At 46.3% G+C, this 13,507-nt stretch overlaps 1 protein-coding gene across 8 annotated transcripts in view; it reads right to left on the bottom strand.

Moving 5' to 3' along the window:
* CALD1 (caldesmon 1) overlaps positions 1 to 13,507 on the bottom strand; it is a 246,686-nt gene that overhangs the window by 10,336 nt on the left and 222,843 nt on the right. For all 8 annotated transcript variants that reach the window (XM_075897320.2, XM_075897309.2, XM_025190909.3 and 5 more), the window contains 3 exons: positions 11,901 to 12,041; positions 1,504 to 1,547; positions 1,335 to 1,413 (listed from right to left, as the gene is read on the bottom strand). In XM_075897320.2, the coding sequence (XP_075753435.2) occupies positions 1,335 to 1,413; positions 1,504 to 1,547; positions 11,901 to 12,041 (264 nt within the window). The remainder of the gene's footprint in view (positions 1 to 1,334; positions 1,414 to 1,503; positions 1,548 to 11,900; positions 12,042 to 13,507) is intronic.

The following is a 13,507-nucleotide window of genomic DNA, read 5'->3' as shown; positions in this document are numbered from 1 at the left end:
AGGAGTCTAACATCTAGCTCTGGCACTCAATCCAAGTTGGCATGCTCAGAGATTACATTTTACACACGGACAAAAAGGGCCAGAGTGGAGCTGGAAGATACAGATATGTCCTGTTTCTTTAAAACTAACAGCAGAGATCAGAGAAATAAGAACTAGGTATATAGTTCTAGTGAAAACTCAGAAGGGAGAATAAGGCCATGACTATACTAACAAGAAGATTGACACTGCAATGGTCCGATCTTCCGGTGTTCGATTTAGCAGGTCTAGTAAAGGCCCGCTAAATCAAACATGGGGGATGCCCTGTTGACACGGATACACCTCAATTCATATTTGCTCCTGTTGACCTCCCACTCTGAAGCCGGCACGAAAGATCGAATTAAGGTACGTCAACTCCAGTTAATTTAAGTGAAGAAGCTGATGACAGGCCCAACAAAGAAAACAACAGGTCACCACATGTCATCACCTATAGCCCACAACTTAAACCCTCCAGCGCATTGTTAACAATCAACGACCTATCCTGGAAAATGACCTCTCAATCTCACAGGCCTTTGGGGACAGACCAACCCTCACCTACAGACAACCCCCTAACCACAAACACATTCTTCCCAGCAATTATGCAGCATACCTCCATTATACTTATCCAAGAACCCACCCCTGCAACCAACTCCGGTGCCAACTCTGTCCACACATCTATACAAATGACATCATCACATGACCTACCGACATAAGCCAACACATCAGAGGCTCATATAACTGTGCATCCACTAATGAGATCTATGCCATCAAGTATCAGCAATGCCCCTCTGCCATGTATATTGGCTAAACCGGACAGTCTCTATGACAAAGGATTAATGGACACAAATCAGATATTCAAAAAGGTGACACACAGAAACTTATTGGGGAACATTTTAACTTGCCTCGGCACTCACTAATGGATCTAAAAGTGACCATATTATTACAAGCCAATTAAAAAAAACAGCTTGAAAGGGAAGCTGCAGAACTTAATTTCATTTACAAGTTTGATACCTGCAATAGAAGTTTAAACAAAGACCTTAACTGGATTACCTGCTACATTCCACATCCTAAAGACATAATAAGCCAAGCACCAGGTACTTAAGAGAACTTAGAATCCACTCTACTCTAACTGTCAATTTTTGCAATCTGGACCCCTTAACTCCTTTCATCGGAAGAAGTGGGTTGTGCCCATGAAAGCTCATGATACCATCTACATGTTTTGTTAGTCTCTAAGGTGCTGCAGGACTATTCATTGTTTTTAAATTTTTTCAGTACAGACTAATACGGGTGCCCCTCTATATCATTTGGTAATAACTTACCTCAATTGCACTGGTGTATTGCTCAAGTCTGCTGTCAATCTTGGAGACAACTGCTGCAGGGTGAGTGGGTTTAGCACCACTGTTTTTAGAAAGGAGAAAACAGAAGTGATTCTTACAATCCAACACTTTGCTGCTATGATTTAGTCTATTACACAGTTCATTGCTTTACCTCTTCTGAGCGGATTTGTTCAAAAACTCTGCCCGTTCTTCTATCTAGAAACAGAAGGATAGAAGTGATGTAACTATTTAACTGCAAAGTCTGCAGCCCAAAATAAGTACAAGGGCCTGTAGTGACACACAGATCCAAACAACAGAAGACTGCCTCAAATTCAAATCACTGCAGCAACACACAGAGACATTTACCACTGAGAACCCTATTTTTTAAGAAACACATTTGCAGGAGTTGGGGGAATTATGCAAGTTAACACATGTACCTCCTTCATGTTCTTCAGTCTCCCCAAGATGCTATATTTACAAGAGTAAGCACCTAGTGAAGGAGGGGTGAAGGGAAGGGAGGATGTACAGGTCACTAATGGGTTGATGGGAGTCAGATTATGTGTCCAAATTTGTTTAAGGCAAATTAAACAAGTTTTCCACAGTAGACACATCAGAGCAGGCCAGATCTGGAGCTGAGCCATGTACCTCTATCCCATACATTTTAATGAGGAGAAGTAAATTGATTTTTGGACCCAAACTGCCAGTCAAAGCATCCTTTCCTTCTACACAGCACAGTCACCTCTGAGTTAATATTTACCAATTGCCATGTTGTCTTTCCTAACACAGTTATTTTTTAGTCTCTGTATACGGAAATAGTGTAGTATCTCTGGGTATGTCTACACTACCCCGCTAGTTCGAACTAGCGGGGTAATGTAGGCATACCACACTTGCAAATGAAGCCTGGGATTTGAATTTCCCGGGCTTCATTTGCATAAGCAGGGAGCCGCCATTTTTAAAACCCCGCTGGTTCGAACCCCGTGCAGCGCGGCTACACGGGGCACGAACTAGGTAGTTCGAACTAGGCTGCCTAGTTCGAACTACCGTTACTCCTCGTGAAATGAGGAGTAACGGTAGTTCGAACTAGGAAGCCTAATCCGAACTACCTAGTTCGTGCCCTGTGTAGCCGCGCTGCACGGGGTTCGAACCAGCAGGGTTTTAAAAATGGCAGCTCCCCGCTTATGCAAATGAAACCCGGGAAATTCAAATCCCGGGCTTCATTTGCAAGTGCGGTATGCCTACATTACCCTCCTAGTTCGAACTAGGAGGGTAGTGTAGACATACCCTCTGATACTGGTCAACCATGGAGGTCTCAGGAGAGACATCCTAAGTCTCCAGATAATTTCAGGACAGAGGGATTGCATCCCTGCCAGAAGTTATGTGAGAGAAGGTTTGCTCCACTGTCTAGGCTGGAGGAGGTCTGGTGGAGATGATGGAGTCAGTGCCAACAATTTCGTCTCCTTTTACTTCTCTCTGTCAGTATACACCTGGATGGACCTCCTCCCTGCTCTGCAGTTGGCTTGACAGCTCCTTTCGGGAGCGACTGCAAGAACAGCATGAGTACAGGAGATAGCTGATCATCAGTTATCCCAGAATTTGGTTTAATGTGGATTTACCAGCATCTCCATGTACTGTTTCCAACTACTATTGCCCTTGAATCTTCAAAGTTGAAGCAATGACAACTAACTTAAGACCATTCACTTACATGGTGCTGGATTCTCCCCTGCACTCTCCCTCCTCATCGCTATATAAAATTAGCTAACTCCATAGCACACCTTAAGTTCAAAGGGTTGGAAATTCCACAACTCAGGACCACAGAAGCAGGGAGTCAGGAAGTTCCCGTTAGTTCTGAATGAGAAACTAAGTGAACCAATCCCAGTGACTTTGATGCATATTTCCAGGGCATCTCAAATGCTCCACACTGATCTAAGACACATTCTTTTCCCAGCAGTTGATCTCAAAAGATGGACTATTACTCGCCCATGTCTCAGAGCCAAATACATTCCTGAAGAGAGAAGTCTGCTTTATTTTGCCGGTAGACATGTAGTCTGGCCAATTCTTTATCCAGCCACACAGTGGCAGCAGCACACAAGCCAGGAGAAGGCTGTCCATGTTCCTCTGATTTCATCTCCTTTGGGAAGGCATCTTGACCCATAAGTAATACAATTGACATGGCCGTGGAAAAAATGTGGTTAAAATGGAAGGGATAGAGCTGTGATACTAACTGACACAGATTGGTTCCTTCTAACCATTATACAACACATAAGAAAAAAGGTAGGCATTGCCAATCAGCAATGGATCCCAGTTCAGAGTCACTGGCTACTAGGTTTCTGGTTATGGGAGACTGCTGAAAGGATAAATGTTGATAAATCACATGGGATTATTTTTTAGTTTCTATACAGCAAATACAGTCTGAACAGATACTGGACATCGTTCTATTCTGTTATTTTCCCATTGCATTCAGCTCTAGATTAGTGTGCTTTGAATGGCATGTCCAAAGGACCTTCCTACACATGCATACACTATGCAAACTGAAGGCTCTCTTTTCTCATAAGCTCCTCACCACAGACCCCTCCCTCACCAATATCAGTGGGTCCCCTGTATGCAGGCAAGGGGACATGCAGAACAGCTTGCAAGAGCATGGTCCAAAGTTGCTAGCTAATGTGTGGTTTATAGAACCTGCTCATTTCAAAGCTTGGTGACACTCTAGCTCATATACCCTTTAACCCTTCTGGACAAGGACCAACTTTAAAGGTGTTTTCCAAGCTAGACTGGCTATTTTCTGGAGTTTCCCTGTGCTCACTCAGGGGAGAAGGGGGATTGTATCCACCACAGCCCTGAACACCACTGCAAGCAGTTACCTAGTTCTCCAGTCTTGAGGTGTCCAGCTTTCTAGCTGAAACCGTGCTCCGTCGTTCTCAGCCTGAGCGAGGGATTTTGCCAAGAGGGGTGGGAGAATCATTGAGTGGGGGAGGAGCAGCAAAAAGGTGGGAAACGACTGTACACTCACTACACCTAGGGGTTCTCTCTGTACTTGCTTAGGATGCCAAGGGGCGTTGCTCAAGAGAGGAACCCAAGAGAGGCTCCTGCAGAAGGCAAGGGGGAAACGAGACCGGAGCAGAGCTAGCTGGCATCCTTTGGACCAAGCCAGGCCTCTCCAGCCTGAAGAGATAAGCAGTTGTTAATGAGGTTTCTCCAGGCCTGCTTGAGGATCTCTCTTGGCGCACTGCTCAGCAACAGCCCACTCTTTTATTATCATTGCATTCGGGTGGGCGGGGGGGAAGAGGAAAGGACCTTTTAATGCACTTACACCAAACAACGTGGCAACATGCAGAGGACTAAGCCACTCAACCCACTGCACACTAAGCAAGCTACATGCACAGGCGGAGGAATAATAGGCACATACACTAAACAAAATTACAAAATAGATCTGTAAAATGAATAGGGGGAAAAAAAACAAGATTGTTAACTTACCAGCAGAAACTCTCCTAATGTTTCCTGTATCTGAGATCAAACCCCAAAGAAAGCCTTTATGGGCTTTTTAAATGGCTTTGACCCTTGTTTTGTTAAGAGGAACACTGCCCGGAACATATCACAGAAGCAAGCAGGGGCTTCAAAAAATCAAAGACATCAATCTCTAGCTAAACTGTCCAGATGGGAAAGAACCCAGCCTTTTGTCTAAAGGAAGCCAGCCCTTGCCAGCAGTGTTCCTTCTAACTTGCTCTCTGTGTGAAGAATAAATTTTGTCATATACACCAATGCATGTGCAGATGTGCACCACTGATAGAAACACACGCTCCCGGCTGTGAGAAACTCTGGGCACTCTGAAAATCAGCTGGGCAGCACCTGAATCTCTCCTGGTTGACCGCTCAAGCGCTCAGTTTACAGAGAATGCTGCCTGCCAGTCAAATTTCAGAATAACTGACCAACAACATAGACACAGTCACAAACATCAGGAATCCTATCTGACAACCCTTATGCACCCACTTAACTTGATTGATGGGATTTATTTACTCACATACATAAAGCAGCATTTTGCAGAAGCAGGACCTTAGTTAATGAGTGCTGTGCAATACAGAGTTCAACTAAGTTGGAAGAGGATTTGTATAGAGGGTGACCACTGCTAATGCATTTCCTCTCCTTGAAGCTGTACGAGCAGGCTTGGAAGCACAGAGCATTTTTCTACCATAAATGTACAAAGAAATAGCTGAACGTACTAATGAGGCTAGAGATACAATATGAGGCCTATGGGACCAATTCTGCCTTCACTACCAACCATGCAGCCCAGCCCAAGGATGTGACTAGGATGGTATAAGGTATACATTAATGCTGGATTTGACCCATCCATTTACATAACAATTAGGAACAGCTCACCACATAAATATTCACATCATGTGCTGTTTGGTTAAGGTGCATTTAATTATCTTAATAGCCACATAGTAGACTTTTAAACTGTGGGTAATAAATGTTACCAACCAACCTCAGATGACAAGTCAATAGAAATGCCACTTCAAATAAGTGGAAAAGGTGTGGGGGGGGGGGGGGAGGGAGGGGGAAATAGCAGCCCATACTGCATTAACTAATGCACAACACTCAGCTGCAGGAACCAGGCCATTCAGTTCCACTTTGGGTTCTGGCTCCATGGAGGAAAGAGCCTGCTCTTAGACTCTTTCAGCATGAGCATACTCCATGGTCCCATTAGGCACCCGACTTCCTTTCCACTGCAGGCAGCAACATCTGTGCACCCCTGGCCTCACTTGGATGACTTACTTGAGTGATGAGTTTAAGTCACAGGCTCTCCCTCTCATATTCAAGAGGGAAATGATAGGAGGGGTGGGGGAGAAATGAAACTTAAGAGGAGTTCTTTAAAGAAAAATATTTTTAAATTTGAATCTTACAATGCTAATCTGTCTGTGAGCAGGCCATCTCAGAGAAGTCAGGAACTGTGTGGGGTCTAGCTCCGCCCGATCAGTGCTCTGATGCTTGGTAATTGCCTAAACAAGCAGTACTGTGCTAGGCGAAGGTATCTGCCTTGAAAATAGAAATAGTCTCCGGTTTTGCAAGGTCACAGATCCTGGCTTGGCAGTCAGAGTGGCTTTTCAGAGAAAGCTGGCTATCACAGAAGGCTCTTATCCCCCACATAAGATCTTCAGCTGAGAGCTGGAGACCCTCCAAGACTCCACAGTTGTCATTGCTCCCACCCACGCCTGGGCTGCAAGCTGGCGTTCCTCCCATGTCAGCTCCAAACTGGTTTGGTTTTCCTGTCCAACTGAGGAGTCAGACAGTGGGGGTGGGGTTCGCTGCCCAAAGAAGACTTTGTTTTCCAAGTCTTCTGGCCTCTAATTCATTTGCTTTACTAGGCCAGTTTTATGACTCTTCTCACTAGCCTTCAGGAATAGGCTTGAAGTTCACCCACATGCTTCAGCCCATTGGCGCCAGCTAAACAGGGAAGGAAGAAGGGACTTTACAGGAACAGCAGAGTTTGCTCTGTATATTCCTGTGCCACGAGAGACTCCAAGGGGAGAAGAGGGGAGGGGACAGTGCAGGAGTGACTGTCACTCACTGCTGTAATGGTCCACCAGGGCCTAAAGTAATCATAGCAACCCCTGACAGAAGAAAGAGCAAGCAGCCTCTCCACTTTCCCTGAGCCCAGGATGAATCTGGCCTGCATTCTCTTGGCATTTTTCCTCCTCACCGTCATACAGAAAAGAACTCAGCCCATGTGTTCTCATCTGAAGGACTCCATTCTACATTCACCTCAGTTCCCCCAGGGCCACGACGGCACAGCTGCAAGGAAGCCTGAACACACTGCTCTTTAATTCCCTTTCTTGTCTCCTCTTTACCTTCCATATTAACTTCAAACTATGCTTCCTTACCTAACAAGGCCAGGCAAAACTCTGCTCCAGCCTATACCTCAGGTTCCAGTTCCTCGTGGGTCCCCCAGTTCCCTTATTTTGCTAGCGATGGTAAGCTTGGTGTCCCTGTTGTGTTCTTGAAGCAGGGAGCCTCAGGTCACACTGAAATTCTTTTAACTGTTCTATCATCAACAGGTATTACTAGGTGACTTTCTGTGGTCTGTTAGATGCTAACTCATTGTGGTCTTTATATGTACTTGCATGCACAAAATAAGTAAGGGATGACGGTCAGCTGCATGTCTCACTCAGATTCTCTAAATTATATTGATCTTTGTGCTTTTGTAGTCAACCCTTTACCTGATAGATAAATGTAGCATCCACAAAATGTCACCATCCCACACTACTTTCTGCCTCTTTCTTGCCTACTGATGTGCACCAGGACCCAGTTCAACAAGGCTTCCCCCACTCCTCAGTGAAATCGCTCCTTTGTTGAAGAAATGAAATTCTTTAGCTCAGAGCAAGAGCAATGAGGGTGAAGGAAAATCCTGGTCAAAGAGTGATCTAGTGAACCCCACAGACCATGCACACAGACCTGCCCAAACCTCAATTATGGAGCCTAGCAAGCCAATAAGGAGATGTAGGCCAACAGTGAGGAGGCTAATTTCAGCTGGACTCAGCAGATAACGCGGCTGCCCACCAAAGACAGGATTGGCATATTCAGGGAGTATCACTGATATATATTTTCAATTTAAAAATGCCTGCAAAGTTAGCCCAGTTGCTCTTGTGAGCTTTCACAGCCCTCAATTCTCTCCTGCCACTGAGACCACAGCTATCATCTCCCTGTGAATATAGTCTTTAAAATTGAACAAAGTTTGGGAGTTTCAGCAACCTACCGAAGATTTTGTTTTTAATATATAGCTGTACAGGGAAGCTTCATGAGGACAAGAAGCTGCATCCAACTCTATTCAATAATTCTCTACTAAACCCTTTCAACTGTCTCAGACTGAGAGAAAGAAATCAGTCATGACATTTGCCTGCTAGAAGCCTGAGTGCCATACTACTAAACCTGAAATACATTTAATAAAAGTCAGCCCGACATCTTGGTACTCACAAGGAGAAAAAGTTCAGATAGGAGAAACGTGCACAGTGGTCTTGATCTCTAGCAGCTGGGGGCTTAGAAAGAAGCTGCTAGTGCCGTAACTACTCATAAACTCTTTAGTAGCAGGCAATAAACAAAAACTCCTGGTAGCCCGGGACCTGTTGGACTTTTACCTAAAATAATGGGTGAAGGGGCTGACGGAAGCCTGAGGGTAGGGGGCATCAGACCCCTGAGCTCTGCTGTGGGATATAACTCTCAAAGAAAATGCTGAGGGCCTGAGGATGGGCAGGGGGCAGGGAGGGTGGGAGCAAAGTAGACCACTGCTCTGAGCCCTGGTGATTCAAAGGGTCTGGGACTCCCATTGCTGAAGCCCTGTGCAGCGTGTGGTAGAGCCCTGGGCAGCATGCTCTGGGTAGCATGGAGGGGAGGAGTGGAGTGGTATGGGCAGTACTGAGCGCTGGCTGCCCTGGTCCCGCCCTTTCTGGGAGTGTGGAGCTGGGGCCCCCCTCCCCAGGAACCCAGCAAATCTGTCAGCTTATCTGGGCAGGTCATAACCAGTGTTCCCTCTAAGATTTTCCATCCATGTGTGGAGTGAGTTTTGTCTTGTGCACAATATTGAGGTCATGTGTGCTTGTTCAGATGGGTGCCACTGAGGCACCCAAGTTATTAACAAATATCAGATAGATAGATAGATAGATAGATAGATAGATAGATAGATAGATAGATAGATAGATAGATAGATAGATAGATAGATAGATAGATAGATAGATAGATAGATATTGTAAAACGTTATGGAAGTGAGAACACCAAAACAAGGGATAATTAACCAGGTACATGACTTTAAATGTTTATTTAATAGGAAGTCAACTAAAAAGAAAATGCTGCAAAATTTTCAGTGGTCAACATCCTCTGTTTATAGCCCTCTCCCAGACCCTCCCCAAGCTACATGTAGCAGATGATCGCCCTTCCAGTCCAAATGATTCTAGAATTACTGTCAGAATTCAAAACACCACAAAGATGTTAGAGGGTTTGCGAGCAACATCAGATGGATGAGATCCAGCAGAAAAGTTAGAACTACAGCGTGTCTCAACTTTTATTAGGATACCAAGGCTTGGCCACAGTGCATCAGTGCAGGAATGCTGGAAGAGTGAAAGATGAATCTAAGCCCCCTTTGTGCCTCCTGTATTTTCCATCTTGCCAGAAGCAAGTCCAGCTGCTGTTGGATGTTAGATTAGCCTCGAGGCTGCTCTAAGTCTGTACTGACCACAGTTCAATAGAAGTCATAGGAAACCAAGAATAAGCACAATGCAGCACTGCTCTAGTTTTCCTCCAGAATGCCCCTATCTTGGGAGCTTTATTCGGGGGCGGGAGGGGGAGGGAGGACAGACAGAGTCATTTCATTGGCTGTAAACAAGATAAGGATCCCCCTACCTACAGTAGGGGTAACACCCAAGTACAGAAGCGAGATCACTGCCTTTAGGGTACCACTGGAGTGCAATATGGCCACACTGAATAATGCTGCACAAATAGCATGGACCCCCACTGGCACAGCCAGGCAGAATCCGGGGCAGGGTGCTCCTTTCCCCACTCTGCAGTGGTGAAGGGAGCCTGTGGCACACTGCTGTGGGAGTCAACACCCCGGCCTGCCCCCTGGCTGGGTCCCTGCCCAGGTTACCCTCCACCCAGTGTCTGAGCCATGTTGTTGCTGTCTACACAGGGCAGCAGAGCAGCAACAGGATAAGTGGCAGGTAGCGCTGTGTGGGCTGCAATGGGCTCAGGGGGCTGAGCAGGGCTGACATGCGCCTTCCCTCAGAAAGGCTCCTCCCACCCCCAAGGCAGAAGGGAAAGGCAACTCACTCGAGGGCTGGGATGAAGTGTCTCCAGCGCCACTCCGCCGGTGATGATGGCAGAAGATATGCAGCCTGATCCCCCACCATCACAGCAGCTCCCTGGCACCCCCCCCCCCCCATGCTGCTCCATAGCCCGGCCCCCAGAACAGCCACACTGCAGTCCTAAGTCCAGCTCCAGCAGCTGCCCCGCAACCTGCCCCAGGAGCAGTTACCACATGGCCCTAGCCCAGCTCCAGCCTTTCCCCAGGGCTGAAGCTGGGGCCACAGCTGTGCGGTGACTTCCCAGCTACTCTTGCGTGGCAGCCCGGCCACCTGAGGAGCAGCCACCACCTCTGTCGCCACGTGGCCCTGGCTGCTAGATGAGCTGCTGCCGTGGCTACACGGTCCCAGGCCGGCCCCAGCCACCAGAGGAGCCGCTGCTGCCGCCACATGGTCCCAGCCCTGGCAGCTGGAGGAGCAGCTGCTACCGCCCAGCCCTGGCCCCAGCCCCCAGAGCAGCTGGACAGTTATTATGTGGCTCTGGCTACAGCCCTGGGGAGTCAGAGACAGCAAAGAGCTGCCCAGCTAAGCCTCCCCCGCCCCGCACCAGTAGCAGCAGCAGCTCACCTTCCATCAGTGCACTGCTGCACAGCTCTGCAAAGGAGGGGGGCAGGTGGAGAATTTTTGGGGAACCATAGTTCCCCCTAAGGCATGCACCTTAGAGGGAACTATGGTCATAACCCTTGGAGTTCACCCCATTCCTTGTACAAAGGACAGTACAAGTGCATAAGATGAATACCTGCCTCCCAGGAAATCAATGGCAATGTTCCCCTTGATGTCAGCAGGAGGTCAGGATTCACCCATATATTTCAAGGCCTCAAGGAATCACTGAGGTCATCTAATTTGACCTTCTGCACAACACAAGCCACTGAGAAAGCCAACCTGTAATCCTTGGTGCAGAAGTAGTTATTCTTCCCTGCTACAAAGCATACACTATTGAGCTCAACAACTTGTAGTTGGGGCTTATGTGGTGGATTAAATTTATAGTAGCTCTCTGTCCTAGGGAGCGATTCATTTATTGGTAAATACATTTAATATACAGTATATGCATGTAGATGATATGAGTCCGCTGTGGCCAAGTGTTCTTCATAAATACTAGAGAGAAAGAGAACTGAAGATGGAGAAAGGAAGAGATCATTTCTGATTCATCTCTTGTTTCTCTAACCACATATCATCACTGAAGCAAGTGCTAAAATACTAGTATTAGTTTGACACTTAGAACACTAACATTTTCCAAGATAATTTCCTCCTGTAGTTATCAAAAAGGCCCCTCTTTGGACATTCCTAATTATCAGGAACAATGGGTAGCCTACAGTCTAGGCCAGCAGTCCCCAAACTTTTGGTGCTGCCGGGCACCCGGGGGCGGCACTGCGCATGCGCCGTGCACCCAGGGTGGGGGCTGCACATGCACCGGGCACTCAGGGCACAAGAATGGCTCGGGCCGGCCCTGGTCAGTAGGCGCGCACACATAAATGGTCTAGGCAATATATACACAGACTCATGAACATTCTACAGAGCGGCTCATACTGCAAAATCGTGACCTGGATTGCAAGCACTGCAAGGTTTGAACGTATTTGGAGTGAAGGTTTTAGCTAAGAGGGGTGGGGGTCCATTTGCAAAATTCAGATTGAGATCCTGGTTCAGATTTCAAGTGTTTTCAGTAGTTTGGGGTGTTTGTATGTGGGATTTTAGCTCGAGTCCCTATTCTACTTCCCATTTATAGACGTACCTTAAGAGATGAACCTTTGGGAGTGAAACACTTAAATGGCTTCTTGTCATCTGACAAGCCATCTTCTGGCATCTTCTGACGTTTTTCAGCAGCTTCAGCTCTTCTCCTTTCAATCTCTTCTTTCAGCCTCCTCTTCTCCTCCTAAGACAGTATGAATACATAGTTGGTCATTTGTCTCCTTGTTGACTGACCTTTCCAGCCACAGAGTTCTTCTGTGGGAAAGCAGGGATCTCAGCACACTAAAGGATTGGGCCCTTCCCTACATGATGCTTCTCTATCTGATGATTACCTATTGTGTTCCCTCCTTCTGGGACATCTCGTATTGGTCACAGTCGGCAGACAGGATACCTGGGTGGATGGACCCAGTATGGCCGTGCTTATATTCTTGTAAGTGTGAAGTACTATTCTCTTTAATCCCCAATATCCAAATTCATTTTATTTACCGTTTAGATCCCCAATTTCTGTGCTGGAGACTGGAACATCCACATTAAAGAGATCCATTTAGTAGAGCAAACATACACAAACATATGGATTTTTTGGTACTAAAATTTTAAACTAGACAAACATTTCTTTCTAATGAGATTCAGTCCTTCATCACACCAGCTGTTAATCCCACTCTCAGCAAACATATCTTCAATCCCATTTGTCCCACCCCACCCAGAAACAAGATTTCTGTAAAGTAAGCTATGATGTGCAATAATAATAATAAAAACACACCCAAAATAAACGAACGCCCACGTTGCTGCATCATTGCACCTAATAACATGTCTACACAGAAGATGAGAAAAGCAGAGTTAAGATTCTCAAGACAATCGTGGATGAAATCCTGACCCCACTGGTTTCATGGGAGCTTTTCCACTGGCTTGCATGGGACTAGAATGTCACCCCTTGGGGTGATCTCCTTGTGCATCCGGCTTAGATCAGGGTCTCAGTAGCACATCTGTGCACATGATCCCTGTAATACCAAATATTCTGTACTTAGTTGCAGCTGAGGTTGAAAGTTACAAAAATGGTGTCCTTTTTTTGTCCATTAGTACGTGTCACTGTACAGGCGGGTGATGAAAGACCCAGCTTTGCAGCCTGTGTCAGCCTTAATGAGTAGTAGAGATGAAAAGTTTAGTGCAATGGTGGTACAGCCTGCAAAGGGAGGAATATGACTGAGAAAACTGAACAATCTTTATCTGCTAAGTACTTGTAACATAGCACCTAGAGTTCCCAACTAAAACTGGGGCTGCACTGCACTAGGTACAGCTGTATAGCAACAGACAGTCCCTGCCCTGATGTCACAGCCTAAATAGAGGAGACAGACAAAGCACTGGAAAGGAAGCAAGGGCAAAGAGAGATAAATCCACTTGCCCAAGAGTCTGTTTGAGTAGCAGATCCAGGAATAAAGTAGTGTAGCTTTGGGTCTTCCAAGTTGTTTTTGGTTTTATTTTTCCTTCTATACAACATTGCCTTAGATAGTGAAATCCAGAGCCTCAAAGGCATTGTGGCTTCTAAATCCCATTGCTTCCAATGTAAGACAGGAGACTAAATACCTTTGAGGGTCTAGGCCCAAGCTACTCTCCCTGAGCTTAAAATGCTACCCAAAGCCTTTCTCTTTGTGC

Source organism: Pelodiscus sinensis, chromosome 1 (genome assembly GCF_052426305.1).
Source record: "Pelodiscus sinensis isolate ZL-2025 chromosome 1, ASM5242630v1, whole genome shotgun sequence".
Lineage (NCBI taxonomy): Eukaryota > Metazoa > Chordata > Testudines > Trionychidae > Pelodiscus > Pelodiscus sinensis.
This window is presented reverse-complemented; position numbering and strand designations above follow the sequence as displayed.